We start from the raw sequence: 26,077 nt of genomic DNA on the forward strand, positions 1-26,077 counted from the left end.
AGTAGGGATGGGAAAGCTTCACTTCTGAGCTGACATTTGAATTGTACCATTTACTGAGTATTTTGTGCATGTTACTGAGTGGTAATGGGGCATCAATGAGGTGCCCTCTAGGTTGGGGATTATCTAGTCAGATAGTGTTGTGGGGCAAAGGGGTGGGAAGGGTGAGGAGTCCAGGTGTAGGGACCAGCACTAGTAGAAACATCTCAGAAAAGGGTTTCCTCTTTGGCATCAGACAGGCCTAGATTTGAAACCCAGCTCTGCTCCTTACTAGATTTGGACAAATAATCTGTTTTCTATGATCTTCAGTTAACCCATTTGTAACATGGAGTTAAAAAACAAAACTACTCAGGAAAGAAGAAAAAAGGAAAAAAAAAAAAAAAAAGAGAGCTTCAGGCCGGGTGTGGTGGCTCACACCTGTAATCCCAGCACTTTGGGAGGCCGAGGGGGTGGATCACTTGAGGTCATGAGTTCAAGACCAGCCTGGCCAACATGGCAAAACCCTGTCTCTACTAAAATTAAAAATACTAGCTGGGTGTGATGGTATATACCTGTACTCTCAGATACTTGAAAGGGTGCAGCATGAGAATCACTTGAGCTTTGGAGGCGGAGGTTGCAGTGAGCCAAGGTTGCTGCACTCCAGCCTGGGCAAGAGCAAGACTCTGTCTCAAAAACAACAACAACAACAACAACAACAACAACAAAACAAGCTTCAAGTCATTGACAAAAAAATAAAACAACCCAGACCTTCTTTATTTCAACTGCATGACATTCTGGAAAAAGTAAAATATGGAGACAGTAAAAAGATCATTGTTTGTCAGAGATCCAGGGGGACGGGGGCAGGGGCAGGGTGGGAGGGATGAAGTGGTAGAATGCAGAGGATTCTTAGGGCAATGAAAAATATTCCATATGTGTCATTATACATTTGTCCAAACCCATAGAATATACAACATCAGGAGTGAACCCTAATGTAAACTGTGGACTTTGGGTGGCAATGATGAATAGGTTCACCAATTGGAACCAATACACTACTGTGGTTGGGGATGCTGATGGAGAGGGGTTGAGGGGTCTATGGGAACTCTGTGTACATGGTGCTTAATTCTCAACTGAAAACTGTTCTAAAAGATAAGGTCTATTAAACAAATGAACTACTTTAAAGATTCTTATGAGGTTATAATTAGAAAACACATACTCGAATGTTCTTCTGTGACTGTGTGGGAAGAAAGGACAGGTCAGTCAGTTTCACTGACATATGAAGTTGAGTTGCAGCACTGTTACTCCTCTCACTTTGCAGCGGGTTTTTAATGTGTCTTCACTGTGGAGTGTGGTGGCCTTGGTGCTGGGGGTTTTCCCATTGAGACTTTGAGCTCCTCACCGTGCCTGGAGTAGAACTCCACTGTGGGTAGGAAAAGAGGCAGTTACAAACACTAGACCCGGACTCTGTTTTGTTAAGAAAGGAAAAACAGTGTTTTGCCAGCTAGTTAGTTACTATTTAAGAAACCCAGAACAATTGTGTTTCTCGGAGTCCTCAGTATTGCCTGGTAGCAGAATGCCAGCCTGGGAATAAACAACGGTGTTCGTTAACTTGTTCAGTGAATTCTGAAGTCTGGGTGCTCAGAGCTTTGAATGGTGAACAGGAGGATGATTGCTCTGTTGGTGAGTGTTAGGAAGCAGCTTCGAACGTGCGCCTTTCCTGCCTGGGAATGGTATGAAATGGGTTGAGCTGTTAAGGATTCTGTGAGTTTGTGAACATTCAGCTGTAGGAAGGCATAATCAGTCATGCAGATCCTTGATACTCAAAATGTGGTCCCCAGGATGGTAGCATTGCATCACTTGGAAGCTTGTTAGAAATGCAGAATCCCGCGCCACACCCTAGATTGACTGCATCAGAATCTGCATTTTAGCAAGATACATAGGAGGCTAGTGTCCACCTTGATGTTTAAGAATCACTGGTGCAGGAAGTTGGATACTGGCGACTTCTCCTTGTAGTACAGCATCCCGGCTTCCATGAAGAAGCCTTCCTAGTTCTGCCTGGCTGGGATTTATCCCCAGTTTGTATCTGACCCCTTTAGAGTACCAAAGAAGAGGTTCCTAACTGACTAATAACCATGGAGTCAAGAAGGAAAATAGGGGAAGGAACAGAACATGATGTTCCTGATTTCAGGCTTTAATATTTGCCTTCAAATGTGTGACTGAGCTCAGAGTCTATAAAGCTTTTGCTTCGAGAAGCAGAGTCAATATTTTTCTTATTCAAATCATTAAACATCATCTTGATCTATTCATTGGCCCAACTTTTCTGTCTGATCATTTCCCTTAGGTAACTGTTTTAAATGGTGAAGGATAGACATGAGAGAGACATTTTTATTTCCTTTAAATGAATGTTTTCTGCAAGAATTAGTGGTGAAAGGGCATACATAATTTTTGTTGATGGGATTTTACCAGCACAGAGTTTTCATGAGTCCTGGATTTTCTGGTGGAACAGAAAGTCTTATATGTTATGTTGTCTTTTTTCCTTCTAAAAAATGAAACTTGGAGAAGTTTCGAGGTATAGATAAGCTTGGGGTCATGAATTCTAAATGTAGTTCTAAGTGTTCAAAATGTTATATTTAAAAAGCTCAAAATTTTTTTGAGTTTGTATTTAAAAAAATGTCTTGGCTTTCAGTGTCTTTTTAGCTGTATTCCTATTATAAAAGTGATATTTTACTAGCATGGCCTTTGAACTTGTTTACCTTTATTCAGTTAATTGACTGTCAGCTAATTTGGAAATTTTGAGATGGGGAAACAAGCCTGGATCAGGGATCAGGAGGCAGGTTAAAGGTCTGCGTTCCCTGCTCTGCTGCCTGGCTGTGTGTTGGGCACATCCCAGGCTCTGGTGTTGTCATCTCTAAATGGAAGCAATTCAACTAGATACGTGATTTCCAGCAGGGGACAGGGGCTCTATGAGCATGCCATGTATCAGGGTCTGGGGTGTGGGAGCATGTGTAAATTGAGAATGCACAGTATTGTATTTCCTTATTGGAGAAGCGGGAAAATGATATATACATTTTTAAGTGAGTGGCACCAAGTAAAGCATAATACAATCTTGGCTGGTGGTTTACAAGGGATGGGAAGCACATGGGGCTAGCGGGTACTACTGTTGAATGAGTACTGTGTACTGTTATTAGCTTTTAATATACATATGCTCTATTTAAGCCTTGAAAATCCCTATAAGGTAAGTACTATTGTTGTATGAAGAAACAGAAAGTTTAAGCATCATGTTCAAGGTCATCACAGCCCGTGTGTGAGTAGACCTGGGCTCCGGATCCAAGCCACGCCTCCAGTCTTAGCTGCCTTGCACTCACAGTCTGTTATGAATCAAGATCAATTTTATGTGTATCTTACTGTTTCTAATGGTATGACATTACCCCAGAATCTTAGGTACACTTAAAAAAAAAAAAATCACACTTTTCTTCAAATCCAGTTAAGATAGGCTCCAAGTTCCACTTGCCGAGATTGGTGAGAAGTTCAATATCAGTGGCATTGCAGGATTCCTTTTCCAGCCACACATTTTGGTTAGAAAATTCTGAGACCTCAAATCCCCCTCCATCCTGGTGGTGCTGAGATGTTCATTGGCCAAGCCTGCATTGCCCATTTCAGGGTGACCGATGACATGTGCATCTGTCCATGCTCCTCTTGGCCTCTGTGGTCTTCTCTGGGGCTCCTGAGGCCATGACTTCCAGGTGCTGATTCCTAAGCAACGACATGTCCACTCTTGTCAGAAGTTTCTACCTACTTCTGCCGGGGGCTTCATAGACGTGGAACCTGGTACCAATGCAGACACAGAATGCTACATGGACACACAGCTTCTTGGGGGAAAGGGAAGTGGACTTTTCATTCCTTTATTATAAATTCATATGAAATTAATTTCTCTGATAAATTATTCTATCTGTAAATGGCAACAAGACTTAACATGACTGACTTTAAGCCATTTGATTATTGTCCAATTTACATTTCTCTTCTTAATGAAAACATGTAGTTGTCTAAACTGGGATAGCCTCAATTCATTACTTGTACTATCCATGGGACCTTGTATAAATGAATTGAGTTCCTTAATTCTCTGTTTCTTTTTTTGCAAAATGGAAATAATAGTAGTATCTATGCTGTAGAGGGTCCTGGGAGATCAGCTGTGACAAAGACACCGAGTTGTAGAAAGTCCAAAGTGCATTTGGGGAATGTCATTGATTGTTGTGTTGGTGCAAAAGTAATTGCAATTTTTGCCACTACTAATAGGAAGCTGGAGGGGAGTGTACAGGTGGGTGGGGAAAGGCAAGAAGTGTGTAAATCCTATTTTACAGAGCTTGGGTTCACACTGGCCTTCTCTCTGGCTGTGTTAGTAACTGGAGTTCGTGTTCTGACTCAGACATACACTGAAATCTTTCTGATAAACTCCTATTTTGACCTATTTAGGATGCGACTGACTTTGAGTGGAGCTTCTGGATGGAATGGGGGAAGCAGTGGCTGGTGTGGCTTCTCCTTGGCCACATGGTTGTGTCTCAAATAGCCACGCTGCTGGCAAGAAAGGTACGCTTATGTGTGTTGTTACTTTTTAAGTGTCTTTTTCCTTTGCCTCTTGGGAAGAAGGAGTACTGAGCTGGAGATCAGAAGACATGGATATTAGCACTGGGAGCCTGGAAAACATGATAAGTTGTTAATGATCAATATAACATTTAAGATACAAGTTCTTACGTTCATATACTGCATTTACTTTCTCGAACTTATTTTTCAGACATTGAATATAAATTTTAGAGTAAAACTAACTACAGGGCATGGTAGTCTTTAAGATCATTCCTAATCAAATGATCAAAAAGTTGCCTGTTGTTGAGAATCCAGATGACTTCACTTTCAGAATCAGAAGAAAGTGCCAATTTACTTAAGAAGTGGGAATAATTTTACTGTCAAGTAGTTTATGCTGCTGTAGCTGTTTTAGATGGGAAGTCCAGTAGCATTTTGCTCTTGCCTTGGCCAGGCTTGGAGAATGAGAGATTCTTCAAAGTGGTTATTTGGAAAGTACTTTTATATGAGGTAGGATTGAGACCCTCTTCACAGGTCTAGCTACCAAGGGATCGGATATACTCCCAGGAGGATCTTTTTGTCACCTGGGGGCCAGGGTGTTGCTTAGAAGCCTCTGATAAATGCTTTTTGCCTGCTGTAGATTCATAATGGAGGAAAAAATTCTGTACTTGGAGATTTACTGAGTAAAAATAAGACAAAACCAAAACCTGACTTGGAAGTCAACCTAGGAAAAATGTTTTGGTTCTCAGAGGCTCCCAGAGGTGATAAAACTGAAGTGGAAGAGAAACAGAAGGTGGAGAGAGAGACCAGAAAGTGAGATGCAGAAACAGGATGCCCTGTGGTTAGAGACGTACACCTAACCTGGGCCATTTTCTGACTCTTCCCTGAAAATTGGTGCTTTCTGGGCTTGCTTCTCATCCTGGAAGATAGGAAATCCCAACAGCATATCTTCCTCTTAAATATGATACTGATTTTTTTTTTGGTAGCCACTCAAGTGGCTGCTGAACTGGCAAAACCTAAAATACTAGCTCATGTCAGATCTAAATGTATTTTAAAATTTCATATAACTTTGTGAGCAGATCTAATAATAAATAATACATTTTAAAAATGTTCGTAAGCTAGTAATGAATATATCTACCTGAGCCCTCACTAATGGTTCTTTTCTTCCATAAATTTCTGTTATTTTTTCCCAAGCATTCAAAATTTCTGGAAATTTAACATTTTGATTTCTAACAAAGTTTCCCACCCATGTGTAAATGACTTATTACCATAAATCTCAGTTTTCCTATATGTAAATAGCTTAATACCTCTTTTTTCTTTACCTCTGTGAGGGGAAGATGAAATACTGTGAGGATTGTCCTAAGTCAATTGTGTAGTGCAAGAGTGCTAGACATTGTGTTACTCATGTTTGGTCCTTGGTTTTATCACTGATCAGCTTTCCAAACTGAGCAAAGCTTTTTACTACTGAATCTTAATTTATCATGGTCCTAGTGCATTTTCGTTGCTTATAACAGAATATATAAAATGGAGTAATTTTATAAAGAAAATGAATTTACTTAGTAGTTTATGAAGAAAAGGAATTTATACAGTTTCAGAGGCTGGGAAGTCCAAGGTTGAGGGGCCACATCTGGTGAGGGCCTTCTTGTGGGTGTCTCTGCAGTCCTGAGGCAGAGCAGAACATCACATGGTAAGCATGATAGCTCAGGTCTCTTTTTCTCTTCTTATAACGCCAACAGTCCCACTGCCATGATAATGTATTAATTCATGATATGGTTTGGCTTCATGTCCCCACCCAAATCTCATGTCAAACTGTAGTCCCCAACGTCTTGGAGGAAGGGCTTGGTGAGAGGTGACTGAATCATGGGGGCAGACTTCCTCCTTACTGTTCTCATGATGCAGTTTTTACGAGATATGGTTGTTTGAAAGTGTAGCACTCCCCCCTTTACTCACTCTCTCTTCTGCTCTGCCATGGTAAGATGTGCTTGCTTCCCCCTTGCCTTCCACCATGCTTGTAAGTTTCCTGAGGCCTTCCCATTATGCTTCCTATTAAGTCTGTGGAAGTGTGAGTTAATTAAACCTCTTTTCTTCCTAAATTACCCAGTCTCAGGTAATTCTTTATAGCAATGTGTAAACAGACTAATACAACCTATGAATGAATTAATCCATTAATGAGGTCATAGCCCTCATAATCCAATCACATCTTAAAGGCTGTATCTCACAATATTGCCACATTGGGGATTAAATTTCAGCACGAATTTTGGAGGGGACAAACATTCAAACCATAACAGTTGTCCTTAGTAAAATAGGATCGATAAGATAGTATAAGTTTTTCTCTCCCTTTAAAATATGACGAGCTTCATTTGTTAGTTCATCCTTAAAACTAAAGATGAAACATGGAAAAGTGGGACAAAGAGAAGGCACAAAAGAAATGGTTGAAGTAAGTTTAAATATTTCAGTCATTACAATCAACATAAGTGGATCCTCAATGGATTCTCAGACTAGATGAAAAAAAGAGATAGGAAAACAAAAACCCAAAAATTGTTCAGAGAGGCTCTTCTTAGCTAGATATCCTTAAGACAGAAGGACACATAATTTGAAAGTAAAAGGTATGAAAAGATATTCCAGGCAAATATGAAACCTCCTCTTCTTCTGACAAACTGCTGGTGCATTTTTGTTAATAGCAGCAAAGAGCATTACTAATGACAAAGAAGGCTGTTGTTTCATAATAAAGAGTTAAGTTTTCTGGGTCCAGGATTGCACATGGAGGCCTAACACAATCCAGTGGTCTTTATGAAGCAGGCAGAAATAACCCCTTGGGGAGTTATAATTCAAGGTTGGCATTATTCATGAACTTTTTCATGGAAAAATAAGGACATGGAAGTGCAAGACACTTAATGAAAATAACCTATTTTTGAATGTGAATGCTAAATGTTGTAAAATAAAATAACCTCTGTGGATTTAAAATTTGAAATAATTGGGGAGATGATCCAAGATGACTGAATAGGAACAGCTCTGGAGTGCAGGTCCCAGAGAGATGCAGAGGCCACCGCAGGTGATTCCCAGGCAAGCAGGGTCTGGGGTGGACCTCCAGCAGTCCTACAGCAGAGGGGTCTGTCTGTTAGAAGGAAAACTAAAAAACAGAAGGAAATAACTTAATCATCAACAGAAAGGATGTCCACTCAGAGACCCCATCCAAAAGTCACCAACTACAAAGACCAAAGGTAGATAAATCCAAAAAGATGGGAAGAAACCCGCACAAAAAGGATGAAAACACCCAAAACCAGAACCCTTCTCCTCCTCCAAGGGATCAAAACTCCTCATCAGCAAGGAAACAAGGCTGGATGGAGAATAAATATGATGAATTGACAGAAACAGGATTCAGAAAGTGGATAATAACAAAGTTCTCTGAGCTAAAAGAACATGTTCTAATCCAATGCAAAGAAACACAACCTTGAAAAAAGGTTTGACGAAATGTTAACAAGAATAAGCAGCTTAGAGAAGAATATAAATGAATTGATGGAGCTGAAAAACACAATGTGAGAACTTCGCAAAGCATACACAAGTTTCAGTAGCCGAATCAACCAAGCAGAAGAAAGATATCAGAGACTGAAGATCAACTCAATGAAAGAAAATGAGAAGGCAAGATTAGAGAAAAAAGAGTAAAAAGAAATGAACAAAGCCTCCAAGAAATATGGGATTATGTGAAAAGACCTAATCTACGTTTGATAGGTGTACCTGAATGTGACAGAGAGAATGAATCCAAGCTGGAAAACACTCTTCAGGATATTATCCAGGAAAAATTCCCCAATCTAGCAAGGCAGGCCAATATTCAAGTCCAGGAAATACAAAGATCATCACAAAGATATTCCTCAAGAAGAGCAACCCCAAGACACGTAATTGTCAGATTCACCAGGGTTGAAATGAAGGAGAAAATGCTAAGGGCAGCCAGAGAGAAAGGTTGGGTTACCCACAAAGGGAAGCTCATCAGAGTCGCAGTGGATTTCTCAGCAGAAACCCTACAAGCCAGAAGAGAGCGGGGGCCAGTATTCAGCATCCTTAAAGAAAAGAACTTTCAACTCAGAATTTCATATCTGCCCAAACTAAGCTTCATAACTGAAGGAGAAATAAAAATCCTTTATGAACAAGCAATTACTGAGAGATTTTGTCACCACCAGGCCTGCCTTACAAGAGCTCCTGAAAGAAGCACTAAACATAGAAAGGAACAACCACTTGAAAGTACATAGAAAAGTACCAGCCACTCCAAAACCTACCAAATGTGTAAAAAGCATCAACACAATGAAGAAACTGCATTAACTAATGGGCTAAACCACTAGCTAGCATCAAAATGGCAGGATCAAATTCACATATAACAATATTAACCTTAAATGTAAATGAGCTAAATGCCCCAATCAAAAGACACAGGCTGGTAAATTGGATAAGAAGTCAAAACCCATTGGTGTGCTGTATTCAGGAAACCCATCTCACGTGCACGGAGGCACATAGACTCAAAGGGATGGAGGAAGATTTACCAAGCAAATGAAGGGCAAAAAAAAGCAGGAGTTGCAATCCTAGTCTCTGATAAAATAGACTTTAAACCAACAAAAATCAAAAGAGACAAAGAAGGACATTACATAACGGTAAAAGGATCAATGCAACAAGAAGATCTAATGATCCTAAATATGTATGCACCCAATAGAGGGTGCATACATATTTATGTACATATTTATGTACATAAATATGTATGCATCCAGATACATAAAGGGAGTTCTTAACGACCTACAAAGAGACTTAGACTCCCACACAATAATAGTGGGAGACTTTAACACTCCACTGTCAGTATTAAACAGATCAACCAGACAGAAAATTAACAAGGATAATCCAGGACTTGAACTCAGATCTGGACCAAGCAAACCTAATAGACAATAGAACTCTCCACCCCAAATCTGCGGAATGTACATTCTTCTCAGCACCACATCACACCTACTCTAAAATTACATAATTGGAAGTAAATCATTCCTCAGCAAATGCAAAAGAACGGAAATCATAACAGTCTCATAGACCAAAGTGCAATCAAATTAGAACTCAAGATTAAGAAACTCACTCAGAATTGCACAACTTCATGGAAACTAAACAACTGGCTCTTGAATGTTGACTGGATAAACAATGAAATGAAGGCAGAAATAAAGATGTTCTTCAAAACCAACGAGAACAAAGACACAATCTCTGGGACACATTTAAAGCAGTATCTAGAGAAAAATTTATAGCCATAAATGGCCACACCAGAAGCAAGGAAAGATAGAAAATTAACACCCTATCATCAAAATTGAAAGAGCTAGAGAAGCAAGATCAAAAAGACTCAAAAGCTAGTAGAAGACAAGAAATAACTAAGATCAGAGCAGAACTGAAGGAGACAGAGACACACAAATAACCCTTCAAAAAATTAATAAATCCAGGAGCTGGTTGTTTGAAAAGATCATCAAAATAGATAGACCACTATTAAAATCACCAAATCAAATGAAACTGCAAGGAGCAAACATAAATACACTATCGGTATGAGACTATTACATTTCCAAGGGTGCTTTAGTCTAATTTCCCAGTATATTGCCTTAGTCTGTGGGCCCCTCACAGTATTCCTCCTCATCAGCTCTCTATGCTGGGTTCCATGGGAGGTTGAAAATGAAACATAAAGTAGGCCTCTCTGCTGCAGAGGTTTACACAGTGGCCAGGTGTTAACTAGTTCCACATGGCTGGGGCGGCCTCAATCATAGCAGGAGGTGAAAGGCACTTCTTACATGGCAGTGCAAGAGAAAATGAGCTTTAGGGAGAGATTTTAGCATAACTTCATCAATAGTTGATATATCATGTAGGAACCCCCCCCCCCCCATACGGAACAATACAAGTAATAAGCCTGATATAAAGAGCACAGGACATACAGAATCTATATTTAAATAAAAGTTGTTAAATTCAACAACTGGAGAATCCACATTCTTTTGAAGAACACACAGACTATTTATACAAACTGACTACACAGTGGACCATAAAGTCATTTTCAACAAATATCAAAGGATGTGTTCTATATAGGGTGACTTCTTTAATCCCAGTGAAATTAAATTGAAAAGCAATAAAAACAGTATCTACTTTTGCCAAACTAGAAAGTATACTTACCTCATAATAATTTTCAAGATGAATCAAGGAGTTAAAATGAACATCAAAAGTATTAAACTTTTAGAAAATATGACATAGGAAAATATTGATGTTGGCACAGAGAAAGACTTTTTATACAAGACACAGTGCAAATTATAGAGGAAAACACTGATAACTTTAACATTAAAGTTAAAAACTTTTTATCCAATGACAATAGAAAAGCGGAAAGACAAGTCACTAGTGGAAAAGTAATTTGCAAACTGACAAAGGATTGGAATGTGGAATAAAGAAAGAAATTTCATAAAAACAAAATCACTCAATAGAAAAATGGTACAAGATATGAAGAGGAATTTGTAGAAGAGGATGGAGTGCAGTGGTGTAATCATGGCTGACTGTAACCTCAAACTCCTGGGCTCAAGCACTCCTCTTGCCTCAGCTCCTGAGTAGCTTGGACTACAGGCCATGACACCACACCTGGCTAATTTAAAAAACTTTTTGTAGAGACAAGATCTCTGAGCTCTCACTATTTTGCCCAGATTGGTCTTGAACTCCTGGCCTCAAGTGATACTCCCATTTCAGCCTCCCACAGTGTTGGGATAACAGGCATGAGCTCCTGCACCTGGCCAGATATTTAATATATTTTTAACCAATCACGTGGAAGAATGAAGTGATGGGCACAGAAGAAAAGGTGGAGTTGACTTGGGGACACTGCGTTTTTCATCTGTCCTCCCCACATTTCTGGGCCATACACACTAGGACCCAGGTGGTCTCCTCTGATGGGTCTCCTTTGCCTTCCACCTTGTTCTTGTTCCTCCTTGTTTGCTTCCTGTAGATCAGTGTTTCTTAAAATTTTTTCAGTATTGTCCCTGAGGCACCTTTCTAGATAATTTTTTAGGGAAAAAATTATGTACTATACATATGTCTGTGCTTTATGCATAAGGAGTAAGGTTTTCTGCCCCCCAAAACCAGCAAGTAACCTAAAACTTATGCAAAATATAGTACTAATCTTTTACAAATGTTAAATATTTAAAGAAACAATAGCGATGGGGTCTTGTTATGTGGCCCAGGCTAGTCTCAAGCTCCTGGCTTCCAGTGATCCTCCCACCTCTGCTTTAAGAAGTGCTGGGATTACTTACAGGTGTGAGCCACCATGCCCAGTCATCAGTAATTTTAATTTCCTTTCATTCTATCCTTAGGCCTAGCCTACAAAATCTGTCCCACCCCACCTCGTTTGAAGGAGATACAACGCTTGTTGAGAATGCATGATTGAGATTAATAATCTATTCCTGATTGGATGCCCTTCCCGCTTTCCCATCCTCCTCCACGGTCAGAACGTCCTGTTTTGCCCTGACACTATCAGAAATCGAGCTCTGCTAGGTTATAGATGTCCCTTCATTTAATTTGCTTGTACCTTTGAGTTCTTGCTCCTCCTCTCACGGGAGGCAGTAGTATTTGGTGTGGTTAGGAGCAGGGGGGTGAATCCCTGCATTGCCACTCTCAAGCTGTGTAACCTCAAGCAAGTTGCTGAATCTCTCTGTTTCCATAGCTGTGCAGGAGGGATGGCACTGCTGGCTTTGTGGAGTGGTGGAGAGGATCTGATGAGCAAATGTTTTTCAAGGTTATTCTTGCACACGAGGGTAGCCCATTGGATGGCATCTGCTCTGTCATCTGCTGGCATTTGTTCCTGGGAGCAGTTTATGATCAAGAATGAAGGCGACCGTCTTGAGATTCCAAAATCCTCAAGGGCAAAGGCCGTGGTCTAGCACCCATATCAGTATTTCCACACTGATGGTCTTTTCAAGCTTGTCTCGGGTCCTGGGGGAAAGGATTGAGAAACAGCCCCTTCCCTTGGAGAGTCACAGTTGAGTGGAAGTTAGGACGGCAAATGCTGCTCACTCTTTTGTGCCTGATGTGGTCGGCTGGGCGTGCTGTGGTGGGAGAAGGTGTGGGCCTCACCTGCCATTCTGGTGTCAGGGCAGGCATCTGAGAAGGTGGCTTTTGAGCTGTGGCTTGAAGAAAATGGAGTTCCCTTGTTTCAGCTTCCTGCATCTTGTTACCCAGCAAGGGTGGACAGGTGGGCTCCTGTTCTCTGCAGAGCTCATCGCATCCAGTGTCAGTAGGAGGTGTTCTTTGCATTTCTGTTGGAATGAGGCAGCATGAGCACTGAGTCATCTCCCTCTGTGCGTGCCTCTCTCTTCCTCTGGGTGACCACAGGTTTGATTTGTGAGACAGCTGGTGGGCCGGGTTCTGCCGGTGGCTGGGGCACAGTGCTTTCTTTGTCTGAGTTTGCTCGGTCCTTACATAAGTATGAACCACGTTAGCCTCATGAGCTCTGTGCTTTCACCACCTGGACTAAGTGATCCAGATGGCCTTAATCCGGTAGTTGTTTTTGGTACTTATTCAGGGTGGAAGATTCAGGCTGCAGTTGTCCTTGCTTTCCTTCCCATTCTCTGGGGCATCCTGAACCATAGGCAATGCTACGCAGCTACGGGCTTGAGCAATTCTTGCTGTTGTCGCCTTAAGCCCTGAAGGATGCTGGCCTTCTCCTTTATCTGATATCTAATCTCGTTTCTTCTTTGCTCACACCACCTCCTCCCACAGAGAGGTGGCAAGTTATTTTCAAAAGATCTCTCTTTCTCTCTCTCTCTCTTTTTTTTTTTTTTTTTTTTTTTTTTGCCATGGTAAGTAATAAAACTTTCCACTGAGCTCCTTGGCTCAGTTAAACACCCTTTCCCTGGATAAAGCTCTGTCTTTGGGTTTTGGTGAGACTTCATCGGGAGCCAGTGCCTCTGGAGGGGAGGCTGAATCATGGCTCTGAGCTTTAGCTGTGGGTTTGTTATGATTGGATTGGATGTTGTGGGTCAGACAGTTGCCTCCTTTCATGAACGCCAACTGGCCTCACCACCACCTGAGACATTGTGTTCTCTGCCCTCAGAACCAAAAATACCCTCATGTGAACTTTTTGAGGAGGCTGGCCTAGTGTACAGCTAAGGGTGGGTGCTGTTGCTAACCACGGAGCCAGGTTCTCACTGTGCCTCTGATGGGGAGAACCCACAGTATTAGTAATCAGCCGACAGGCTGAGCTCATCAGGCGCAGAATATGCAAAGGGCTGAGAAGTCTCTCCCATGGTGCTGACTGAGATGAGTTAACCAACTTCTGGAAGGCCGCGGGGAGCAGGGCTTCCAAATCCATGCACCAAAGAGTAATCTCATGTGCTGATGGTCTTCCTGGAACCAGCCCCTTTTACCTCCATCAGTGCGTATCTAAGAAGGGATGAAATTCCCTTTGTGTGGGCCTGCTGGCCTTTGCTCCCAGGAAAAAGCAGGCTAGAATGCAGTTTAGACTCTGGGATGGGTGGGTTATATTTTTCTGTTTGGGGAAATTGTATAAACATATGTATTCAGTAGCAGCTGCTATTGATTATGTAGTATGTAATAAATTGTGTCGTACTAAGAATATTGATTGATTCCCTTTCTTATTTCCCAAACAATGCTCCCACTGAGTGCTTTCTTGGCAGATGTGCAAAAAGGATCAATAGGCGGGGACGTCTGATACTGTTGCCAACAGGAGTTCTGACCAAGGCTTTACACTTTCACTCCTCCCTATAGAGGTAAACTAGGGAGGGAAGCCACTCAGGCATATCCTATCAACACTTGGTGCCCTTGGCACAGGATGAGCCAAAGTAGAAACATAGAGATGGTGTGAGAAGGGGCCTTGTCTGGCAGTTTTTCCTGATTCCCCATGAAGAAGGTTTTAAGAGTATAGATTTCAAAATAAAGCAGGGCAAATCTAGTTTTTTCTGAGGGGCACTGATTCTATCCTTGGAGCTCTGCCAGCTCAATTGGTTATTCCCCCAGGAGACTGCGGGTGACAGATGCTCTGTAACAGGTATTCACTTTCCTAAATTGGTGCCTATGTCCCGTCAGTTGTTAACTATTGGATATTTCCCCCAACTGAAGTAGATTTAAGAGATGCTGTGAGTGACAAATAGGTAATAGGCTGTGAGATGTGAAATGTCTCTCTTCCATTCTACTGACATTGACAAAATAGCCTTTGTTTATAAGGGGTTAAGTAGGACAAGTAGAGACTTTGGAAGAAAGTTTTCATGTTAGTGGTTTCCAAAGCCCAAATTTTAGTGCTATTTTCTTGTTACTTCTTAGACAATCACAAGGTTAAATCCCAAGACTTAGGAAAGTATATCTATCTACCCAGCTATCCTTCCATGCCACTATTCTCTCCATCCATCCTTCCAGTAGTTATGAAACACTTAATATGTGCTAGGCATTGTGCTAGATTCTGGGCTCACATTACTGTAATCTAAACAAGGCAGGAGTTTAGCCTGTTAAGGGAAACTATCAAGTAGAGTCAGACCCCATTTTGAGAGTGGTTCACCGTAGACCCAGGGAGCTGAGGGGAAGGATGCCTGCTTAAGTCAACTGCCGGGGGTGGGGGGCAGGTAGGAAGATCTATGTCTCATCAGAGAGGCCCTGGAGTTCTTAGTCTGGCTTTATCTCCACTGCTACAAAAATAGAGTATACTTTATTTTTCATCAGACTTTTAAGCATGTCCTCTCTTCCCCTGCTTTCTGTTTCACCTTCTATTAGAAATGGAAGAACCTGGAATAAAGAGCATTAAGGGAGGTCAGAGTAGTTCTGGTGGGGCTGTCATCCCATGCTCCAGCAAACTCATCTCAAGCTTCGGGTCACTCATGCTTTGATACCTTTTAAAAAAGCATGATACATTCTAATTAAAACCACAATGAGATGTCATTATGCACTTACCAGCATGGCTCAGATAGAACATAGTAACAGCACCAAATGCTGGCAAGGAAGTGAATAAGCTGGCTCCCACATGCATTGCTGGCGGGAAAGGTCAATGTACAGCCATGCTGAAAACCTGTTTGATCGTTTATTATAGAACTAAACAGGCAGCTACCTTGCAACCCAGCAAGCGTGATCTTGGGCATTTATTCCAGAGAAGTTAAAACTTATTTTTACAAAAAATCTACACATGTATGTTGGCATAAGTTTTATTTTAATAGCTCCAAATTGGAAACAGCCTAGATAGCCTCCAGTAGGTATATGGCTAACAAGCTGTGGTAATATCCACTTCATGGAAAATTACTCAGCAATAAAAAGCGAACCGTTGATACCCACAGCAACTTGGATGAATCTGCAGGAAATTATGCTGAGTCAAAAAAGCCAATCTTGGAAATGGAGAAGAGGTTATTGGTTGTCAGGATTGGGGATGGGGGGGATCGGAGTAATGGGAAAGAGGTAAATGTGGTATAAAATGGCAACACGAGGGATCCTTGTGGTGATGGAGCTGTTCTGCGTTTTTACTGTGGTAGATGCCAAACCTATGCATGTGTTAAAATTGTATAGAACTAAACACACACACATAAATGCAAGTGATTCTAGGGAAATCTGAATAAGTTTGGTGCATAGCAACAACATCAATATCCTGGATGTGATATTTATGGTTTTAAAACGTCATAGGAAGACACTGGGTAAAGTGTACAAGGGATCTCTCTTGTATGTATTTGTGAATACAACTATCTCAATAAAAATCTTAGAGAAAGAACATTATATAAAAGTTGTATGCCATTGGAGTCTAAATTTATAAATCAGAAACATCACAGTCCAATATTAAATTAAGGCCATATTTTACTTACATACTTTATGTGATCGATGTGATTCTTTGTGTCTTTTTTCAAGTAACAAGTAGTTCCCAATCATATTCATGATTCGAACCTTGTAATTTAAATGAACTGGGCTATTTTGGTGTTGAGGTGGGTTTTAAAGCTTGAGTTTGACATAGAGTATGTGTGTGACCAAATCTTGTGGATCTGCTCTTACTACCCAAGAACCTGGAAGAAAAATCTACAAGCCTTTCTAGTGATAAGTCAAAACTGTTGTTTTGGAATAAAATGCAACACATTTTATTTTTTTATTTCTGAAAAGTTAAAGTTCTGGCCTTGTTGATGTCAGAGGCTTACTACTGATAAGTAAGCAATTTTAAGAGAGGGAAAAAAGTTGATAAATAAGCACATTTGGAGTAGAGATGGATAGGACAGGGCTCTCCTTAGGACTTTGCCTGTGAAACTGGTCTTTGAAATGCTTAGAAAAAGCTCTTCTGCTGCCCAGAGAAGCAGGCCATCCATGCTGCAGCTCACCATGCTGGGCCATGCCACCCTTTTATCCTAGATCCCTCTTCATAGTGCTTCTGATCTAGGTATACACATGGGAGGGATAGCGTTTGGGCAGCTGTGCTCTGTGGGCTACATCTGTAATGGGGACTGCCCTCTCATGGTGCCAGATTGCATCCTGGATTGCAAGACTTAGGAGGCTGATTCTGCCATAGCAGAATTTTGTTTACTTATTTGTTCGTTTTTTGTTTATTTAAAATTTTATTATTTTTTATTGCTTATTTATTTTGAGATGGAGTTTCACTCTCGTCTCCCAGGCTGAGTGCAATGGCACTATCTTGGCTCACTGTAACCTCCGCCTCCTGGGTTCAAGTGATTCTCCTCTTGCAGGATTTTAATGATGTTTTGTGGATAGGATTCATTCCAATGGCATTTTAATAGACAAAGTATGAAAATCAACATTTTAGTGGAGTTCCAATCTATACACCAGTTTTGTGTAGGTGATTCTTTTTGCATTATTCACATCTTTTCCTTTTCATCGCCTGTGTACCATGAATGTATATCGTAGAGTTCCTTGTACTGGGGGAGAATCAGTGGTAATATTAAGGTGGGTAGAGAACACGAGGCTCATGTGAGAGCGAGTTCTGTGATGTCTTAGAACAGTATTAAGTGTGGTCTGCCTGGACTGTTTGGCTGTAGGGGTGTGAATATGGGACAAACTTGTCTGCCTCGAGGTGGCTTTGGAGACCACTGTTAAATTCATCATAGAGTCTCTCAAGTAAATGGGGGTTACACAGCACTATCAAGTATTTCCTGATGGTTCTTTCAGCATTTTCCAAGTTGAAGCAGCTTCAGTCTGTGGTAAGTTCCCAAATGAATCCCAGCAAACAGGCTTTTTCCAAAGGGATCAAATAGCACTTAATAAAAAGATAACTGTGTCTGTGTGTGTAGCCGTACATGCACGAAAAATAATTCCATTGGTAAATGTTGGAAAGAACCTCCTTTTTTTCATTTGTTAAAACTACCTCTTAAAATATTCTTTGGCGACGTTTTCCTTGTAATTGGACTCTGCCCAGATGTGAGTGTTTGAAGCAAATCTGTGTGGCTGTTTTCTGTGAGTAGGATGGAAAAATAGTAAAAATGAGCTTCACATTTCTCTGGTTTTCTTGGAACTTACAAATGGCTGACCTAGTCTCTTATTTAAAATGTTCTTTCTTGAGTGTGAGTGTATAGGTTTGGAAAGGATGGTAGGTAGGCAATATTTTGAAAGAGTTAGCATCTCAGCATGGGATTTACAATTTATACTCCACATCTGTCTTGCCCTGAAAAAAGTCTTTGTTTCCACAGGAAGACCTAAATTCAGGCACTTTCCGCTTTTCAATTTGGTGTGTTCCTGAGATCCATATTTTAAAATGCATGCCTGTGAGACATCGTATTTCCCTATGGGAATAGTAACCATATTTGTAGAGTCCTTCCTGGGTATATACATGTGAAGGAGATGCTGTTATTATCCCAGTTTTATATATGAAGAAACAAATCCACAGAGAGATGGTCATTTGCCTAAGATTACACAGATAGTTATAACTGAGACACAAGCATTTGAATTTAGGCAGTTGGACTTCAAAGCTTGAATCATTAAACCACAATGGTATCCTGTGTCTCAAAGTTAAAACACTGTGGTTTTTAAATAAGGATTTCCCAATCAGATCTGACCAAAATTATATCATAAAGCAAAGACATGTTAATTCATCTACTTATTGAATGTGATAACTAGAAATTACTTGATTAGATAAAAATCTGTGATTCTCCTAAAATGGGAATAAATGTATCAGTCAGGTAGACTATGCAAAGTCCTCAACAGCTCAAAAAGATGCAATTTTTCTGTGACATAAATTTGACTGTAATCGATATGTAAAAAATCAAAGATGTAACAAGAAATACATATTTAAAGTCTCTGGGTTAGACTTTGGAGAGCCTTTTGTGGCTTGGATGACCCAGTTTTCTTAAGAAGTCTCCCTAGAAATGTGTACTAATACTTCCTCTCACCTTCACTTCTGAAGGACGGTGTATGCAGGATGTGGTGTTCCAGTTGGCAGTTTTCCAGCTGTCTTCTGGCTTCCATTGTGTCTGTTGAAAAGTCAATCTAATATCTTATTTTACAACCCAGGGGTCTGGGTGGCTTTGCTTGAAGGCAGGAGAATGGTGACTTGCTTCTGGGTGGAGCTGATGGAACTCTGAGGGTTACTGTGGGAAGTTCCTCTGAATATTGTTTCTCTGTGTTGTACCAGATTCCCAGGGCAGTGAGAATAGTTTCTTTATTGGGCAATTAAACATGATCCTCTTCTGAGTAGAACCTTCAATAGCAATTGCATGAACTCACGTCTCTGTTTTCTTCCTCCCCTCTCCCTCTCTGTCTCTCTGGATGGGCCCACCCTGTCTGCAGCACAGACCCTGGATTCTCATGCTCTATGGGATGTGGGCCTGCTGGTGTGTGCTGGGGACCCCTGGCGTGGCCATGGTTTTGCTCCACACCACCATCTCTTTCTGCGTGGCCCAGTTCCAGTCTCAGCTCCTGTCATGGCTCTGTTCTCTCCTCCTGCTCTCCACACTGAGGCTGCAGGGTGTGGAGGAAGTTAAGGTAAGTGTCTTCCCATTGCCACTGGGAATCCAGAGAAGGCCCCTTTGGCTTTGCCTTAATCCCAGTAGACACCTTGGTTTTCAGACCAGAGATGATTGTAGAACCATGATGGGGCTCCCCATAGTGGCCATATAGGGTTGCTACATGTCAACCCTAGTGGTGCATTCTGCAATCTTTTCATTTCTGGCTGTATCTTAGCCCTGTCAGATTGCCCAGGGCTGACCCTGTACCATCTCTCCCAGTTTGGGTGGGCATGTGGAGTGCCAGATGTCGCAGGACCAGAGGGTTAGGAACAAAGAGAGAAGACATAAACAGATGGTTTACTAAACAATCATCTGGAGAGTGCTCTACAATATATAGGGATTATGTACATCCCTCAACTCATCTGATGCCTTCCTGGCCCTGTGGTAGTAAGTCAGGTGTTTTTCGTCTTCCTGATTGAGGGAACAGATTGATTAATTGAGATGAAGTCTCTGTCGTCCAGGCTGGAGTGCAGTGGCGTGATCTTGACTAACTGCAACCTCTACCTCCTGGTTCAAGAGATTCTTCTGCCTTAGCCTCCCAAGTACCTGGGATTACAGGTACCTGCCACCACACGTGGCTAATTTTTGCATTTTTAGTAGAGACAGGGTTTCACCATGTTGGCAGGGCTGGTCTCTAACTCCTGGCTTCATGTGATCCACCTGCCTCAGCCTCCCAAAGTGCTAGGACTGCAGGTGTGAGCCACGGTGCCTGGCCAGGAACTGATTTATTATCTACTCACGTGCCCCAGTGGAAGCTCTTACAATTTAGATGAGTGAAAACAAGGTGTTTAGCCCTAAAGGGCACAGACCACGTTTTCATTTTTGTAAACCAGAGGCATGTTGACGGACTCAATCACCTGTTAGTTGTTGGTGCTAATAGAGGAGAACGTTGGGCTTAAACCACCCTTCTTTGTGTCTTTTGTTTGCATTAGTAAAATCTTTTATAGGAATTTACCTTTTAGCTTCATGTTTTTTTTCTTAGTCACAATAATAGTGCATTTTAATTTTCTAAGTGTGCATCAGACTTGGCCCAGAGGATGTTGGATGGCAGAGAGACTGCTTTCTGAGGTCAGGAATTTGCTGTGCTTTGCTGAGCTGATAGCACCTATCAGCAAATTCTTCCTGCACTGCATTTTCTGATTTCTGTTGTGCGTTCTCTGATAATCCCCTGGGCAGTGGGCAGCATCTCCTGGACAGCTCCAGACTATCTGATTCTGTCTTTGGTAACTGAAGTGACCTAGCCCTGCTTGTGCAAATGAAGCTTAGGCCCCTCAGGCTATCTCAGCCCCACCCAGGCTGTGTGAGCTTCCTTCTCCCAGAATACAACCTTTACAAGTTCAAGTTGGAGAATAGGGCTTGTCATCAAAGACAGTTGCCAAGGAAGCCATCAGATCTGTGGCTGCAGGGGAGAAAAGGGAGAGTCTGTGTGGAACTCACAACCATCCAGAAGTGGGAGTTTTCCTTTAAGTAGAAATGCGTGGCAAGAAGAATACAAGTCCAGGGCCCCAGCTCCAGGGTCTGCTCCTGGGCACTTGGCCTCACAGCCCTTCGGCTTCGGCGTCAGTCAGCCTGAGAGATGGGCAACTTGGAAAACATTGGAGATCATGGCCCAGGGCAGAACCACTGATGTTTCCCACCTTCATTGACCTTTTTCTCCCTTGCCTGGTTCCCAAACACTGCCTTGGTGGCAGGAACTGTTTTCTGAGTCAGGCCAATCTGCTTACCTTTCCCCTTTACACATGACATATGTTTACCCTGTCTCTTGGAACCAACCTTCCTATCATCCCTGTCCGCCTGATTCTCTTTCAAAGTACAGCTTAGAACCTCAGTCTCTAAAGGTAAGGAATAAAAGAGCCACAGAAAAACAGATCAGTTAGTGTCACATACTCTTCTGACAGCTGCTGGCTCTTACAAATGGGAACACAATAAAACAGTAGCATGTAAGTGACCAGGAGTCACATGGAGATTTGGGGACAGTGCACACAGCTATCCCTTCCTCTAACCCCCAAGATCTCCAGAGGCACATTCAAAATCTTGGGAAGTGTTGGATATTCTTTCTTCCATCACTGTGGAACTGGAACTCCTGTGGTATCTTTATTTTTGTTCATTCATTCACTCACTCACTCACTCACTCACTCATTCATTGATCGAGGTGACTGCACTTAGTGTTCATGTGCCCTGGATCCTCACAGTGATGAGAAGGAACATGATGGGAAAGGTGAGCTGGATAACCTGGTTTTTAGTTTCTTCTATTTCCCGTCTCTTCCTACTCTCCAGACTGGAGTAGACATTTAACCTCTGAGTCTCTCATCATTTGGAAAATGGAATAAGAAATGCTCTTTCTTCCTCGGGGGATTGTTCTGAGAGTCAAACAAGATCATGCCAGTTAAGTAATTTTGTGAAAATGGCAGCATTTTGAAAGCTCCAGTATTTTTTGCTGTTTTTCATCTACCTTAACTTTTCTCATTCTCACTAATGATGTGGGGCTAATACTTTAAGCACATATGTCAAAATCTGGGCTTAAGAGAGTATATCAGATAATCACTCAATTTTAAAAAAGGATATGTTCCAGAATGATTAACTAGGCAACCATTTAAGCAAGTGTGCTTAAAAATGGATTTACAGTAAAAATAAAAACAAATTCATATCCAGCTTTTTGGGGGCCTGGCAAGTGTACAATCTAATTGTGCTAATCATTTCTTTGGGCACAGTTAGCATCAGTTATGGATGTTGGAGGTGAACAAATATTCATTTGTTCTGCAAATTTTACAGTGATTTGAAAAACATCGAGGAAGGAGATTGTATGATTAGAAACGAGCTGGGTTTCCATGCTTTTGCACATGTGGTTGTCCTGATATGATTATCCTCTTTCCCCTTGGCGGCTGCTAACGTCTTGTATAAGAAGTAGAAACTTTGTTCAGTGGTTGGTTTTTCTGTGTACAGCCTTAAAAGACCCTGATGAATCAAATTAATTACTTTCTCCTTTGATCCACGTTCTATTTCTTGTATATATTTCCATAAATAGTTTTCCTCACTAAACGTATTTTTAGAAAACATGGAAAATATACAAAAGTATAGAAATTAGAAAATGCTTCATGATTTTACTCCCCGATATTAACATTTTGTTGTATTTCCTTCTTTTGTTCCATGCATGTTTTTGCACAGGTTTATTTGTTTCATGCTGTATTGTAATTGCATTTTTACACACCAATGTCCTGTATGAGAATTTAAACATACTGAGGGCAGGGACTGGTTTTTAAAAATATTTGTCTGTTTAGCTTATTTGGCAAATGCTACTCAACTAAATATACAGCCAGACTGATAACAAAAGAGCAAAAAGAAAAATATGTTGAAGACAGAAATCCTAGGGGATATTTTAAGCCCTTTTTTGTCATCTGAATTGTTGAAGAAGAAGTCAAAGTATCCACTGGAGATAGCTAATCTGCACCTCATGCCCTGGATGTATCTGATCGATAAATACCTTCCTTATGTTGTGTCAGTCCTAATGCTAAGTTTATAGTAGAGACGTTCTTTTTCTACTGCTCATTAACTGCTTGCTTTGATGACCAGTGAGATTTACCTGGTGTTCATTGGTTCTTTACTCCCTCTTATGGCACAAATGCTGCTCATTAACTTGATTGGATTGCCAGTGAGATTTACCTGGTGTTCATTGGTTCTTGACTCCCTCTTATGGCACAAATGCTGCTCATTAACTTGATTGGATTGCCAGTGAGATTTACCTGGTGTTCATTGGTTCGCGACTCCCTCTTACGGCACAGCTGCTCTACTTGAGGAAGAGGTCTCCTTCCCAGAGCCCCCTCGGATTCTCAGAAGAAGGAGGTCCTGCTGGCCAGCGCCTGTGGTGGGACCGGACAATGTCCCTTCTGGCCACTCAAAGGTTGTTCTCTCCTTTTGATTTTGTAGAGAAGGTGGTACAAGACAGAAAACGAGTACTACCTGCTGCAGTTCACGCTGACCGTTCGCTGCCTCTACTACACCAGCTTCAGCCTGGAGCGCTGCTGGCGGCAGCTGCCCGCTGCATGTACCTCCTACTCCTTTCCCTGGATGCTGGCCTATGTCTTTTATTATCCAGTCTTCCACAACGGGCCTATCCTCAGCTTCCCGGAGTTCATCAAACAGGTAGAGCCCGCTGCGGGACGGGACTGGGATTCTGTAGGTTAAGGCTTTGTCGTTGTTGCTCTGATCTTCTCTGACTCTTGAGCCTTTTTCTTCAGAGGTGCCCATAAATTTACAACACACGCTCTTAGTTCTTATGAGGTTTTATATATTAGGTGAAATACATATGAGAAACGAGCCTTTAAGATAAAGTTTGACCCATCAGGTATGTTAGCTCTAGAGGCTCCCACTTTGAATTTCAGTGAACTCTGGCAACCAGGATTAATGACTGGGGTGCAGCAGAGTTTGGGAGGTGGTATCTATCCACTGTGGTGAAGTCCCAGGGAAGGAAAAAAAATTATGATGCTATTGCTTGAAGAAGCAGAAAAGGAAACCGTCTAAGCGGTTGCTTGGCAAATATATTTTCTTTTATGTTCACAAACGGCTTAAGAAATAGTCCTATAGCTGGGTGGTGTTTAGTGTACCTAGATGTGAACGCAGAGTGGAGCAGAAGTAAGTGAGAAGGCAATGGTGTGTGTTGGGGTCAGGATGCCTATCTGTGCCCAGGCCCCTGCCTGCCTTCCCCGGACACCGTCCTTGTCTGAAATGCCATGTTAAGCTACCTTTGTTTCTCTCCCTACTTCACTCCACCCCCCACCCCACCTTCCACTGCTTAGAACTTTTTTTTTTTTCTGCCTCCTCAACTCACATCTAGTTTCGCGGAACGTAATTGCTAAGTTAATTCACCTAAGGGCTTAGTAATTGGCAATGCTTAACACTGTTTATCAAGGGTTATTCTACCCCCACCACCGAAACAAAACAATCTTCATTGAGGACAGAATAACATGTACATGCATAGACTCGTACAACACGTACACACACCTGGAAGTGCAGGGCAAGCAGCAGTGTTGCACATTTCTGGGGGGCAACATGAAAGACGCTCCCCGAAAAAGGAGGGTTCTTAGAAGCCATATTTTGTCCTCAGAGTTCCACTAAATTATGCATTGTGTTCAAAAATAGATTTTTGCATGATAACAATAAGTGTTCTAAAATTGCCAGTGAAAGTATGTAACTTTTTGTATCTCTCGAAATCTTTAAGTGAAACTGACATTCTAGGCAGATATGTTTAGTCTATGGCTTATCATACCTTAGTTTGGGGTGGTTCTTTTGTCATGAAGGAATTTAAAATCTACATTTAAAATTGTGTTGAAAATTATGCATAAAAGGGGTGGTTTAGTGATGGCAGCTGATCTTTGTAACTCAATGATTTGCGAAGCGTGGTTCCTAGAACAGCAGCATCAGTATCCCCAGATAACTTGTTAGAAAAACCAATTCTCAGGTCCTCTCCAACCTCCTGAATCAGAATCTTTAGGGGCAGAGCCCAGGAAGGCACTTGAACAGGCCCTCCAGGAGGGGGGCAGAGGTGACGTTACAGTGGGCACAGTATAGGGTGGGTTTCCCCTCTCATAATCTCTTTTGTGAACTTTTGGATTATCTTCAGTGTGCCAGCCAATAACTTTAGGACCAAGCATCCACACAGAGACACCCCTCTCCTGAGGATAGCTGGTCATTTTCAGAGAAACATAAACTAAATCAATTAGGTAGACATAGGTTATATTCCTGACTTCCTCTTATACATAAGATACTTGCCCTGTATGCTCTGTACTTTGTTATTATGCAAAATAATTGTTTCTCTTATTATCTCTTTTTTTCCTCTTTTTTTGAGAGTCTCACTCTGTCACCCAGGCTGGAGTGCAGTGGTGCAATCTTGGCTCACTGCAACCTCTGCCTTCTGGGTTCAAGTGATTCTTGTGCCTCAGCCTCCTGAATAGCTGGATTACAGGCATGCACCAGCACACCCAGCTAATGTTTTGTATTTTTAGGAGAAATGGAGTTTCATTGTGTTTCCCAGGCTGGTCTCTAGTTCCTGAGCTCAGGCAATCTGCCCTCGGCCTACCAAAGCACTTGGATTACAGGCTTGAGTCACCGTGCCTGGACTTCCTTTTCAAATTGTGCTTTTTAGGGTCCAGTAAGAATATTAGAGGCCTCTGGAAGGGTCCTGTGTCACATAGAGGCACTAAATCCTTAGCCAGGGGATTCTCTTGAGTCTCAGTCTGGGGAAGTAACAGGGCAGGTTGCTTCCTATGGGGGCTCAGATGTAGAACTCTGGATTTTATCCACATCTTTTCCTTCCGTCTCTCTCTTTTTACCCCTTCCAAAACAATAGCAATTGCTGACAGCAGGGAACTCCAAAGTGCAAATTAAAACCTTTATTTATGTTTGGGAAGTATTCATAGAATAGTCATTCTAGAAAAGGAGAAATGTTCACTAAGATATAGGGCAAATTAAAAAAGCCAGGGGGTTTCTGCACTTGCTGAAGGTGGCTATGGGATGCTTCCCTTCTACATGGGATGCTTCCCTTCCGTGGGGAAGGGGGCTTTAAAGTGGTTGGGAGAGTG

General features: G+C 41.7%; 1 protein-coding gene across 13 annotated transcripts in view; it reads left to right on the top strand.

Annotated features, from left to right (window-relative positions):
• The window catches only part of HHAT (hedgehog acyltransferase), a 351,381-nt gene that overhangs the window by 59,191 nt on the left and 266,113 nt on the right, over positions 1-26,077 (top strand). For 10 of the 13 annotated variants that reach the window (XR_012513537.1, XM_074385137.1, XM_074385142.1 and 7 more), the window contains 3 exons: positions 4,444-4,557; positions 19,285-19,479; positions 23,427-23,642. Coding sequence is in view for 12 of the 13 variants with exons in the window: in XM_074385137.1 (XP_074241238.1) it covers positions 4,444-4,557; positions 19,285-19,479; positions 23,427-23,642 (525 nt within the window). In the remaining variant the exon portion in view is untranslated. The remainder of the gene's footprint in view (positions 1-4,443; positions 4,558-19,284; positions 19,480-23,426; positions 23,643-26,077) is intronic. The other 3 variants (XM_039463447.2, XM_074385140.1, XM_074385141.1) reach the window with 1 other exon arrangement.

The sequence above is a fragment of the Saimiri boliviensis genome, chromosome 14, assembly GCF_048565385.1.
Source record: "Saimiri boliviensis isolate mSaiBol1 chromosome 14, mSaiBol1.pri, whole genome shotgun sequence".
Classification (NCBI taxonomy): domain Eukaryota; kingdom Metazoa; phylum Chordata; class Mammalia; order Primates; family Cebidae; genus Saimiri; species Saimiri boliviensis.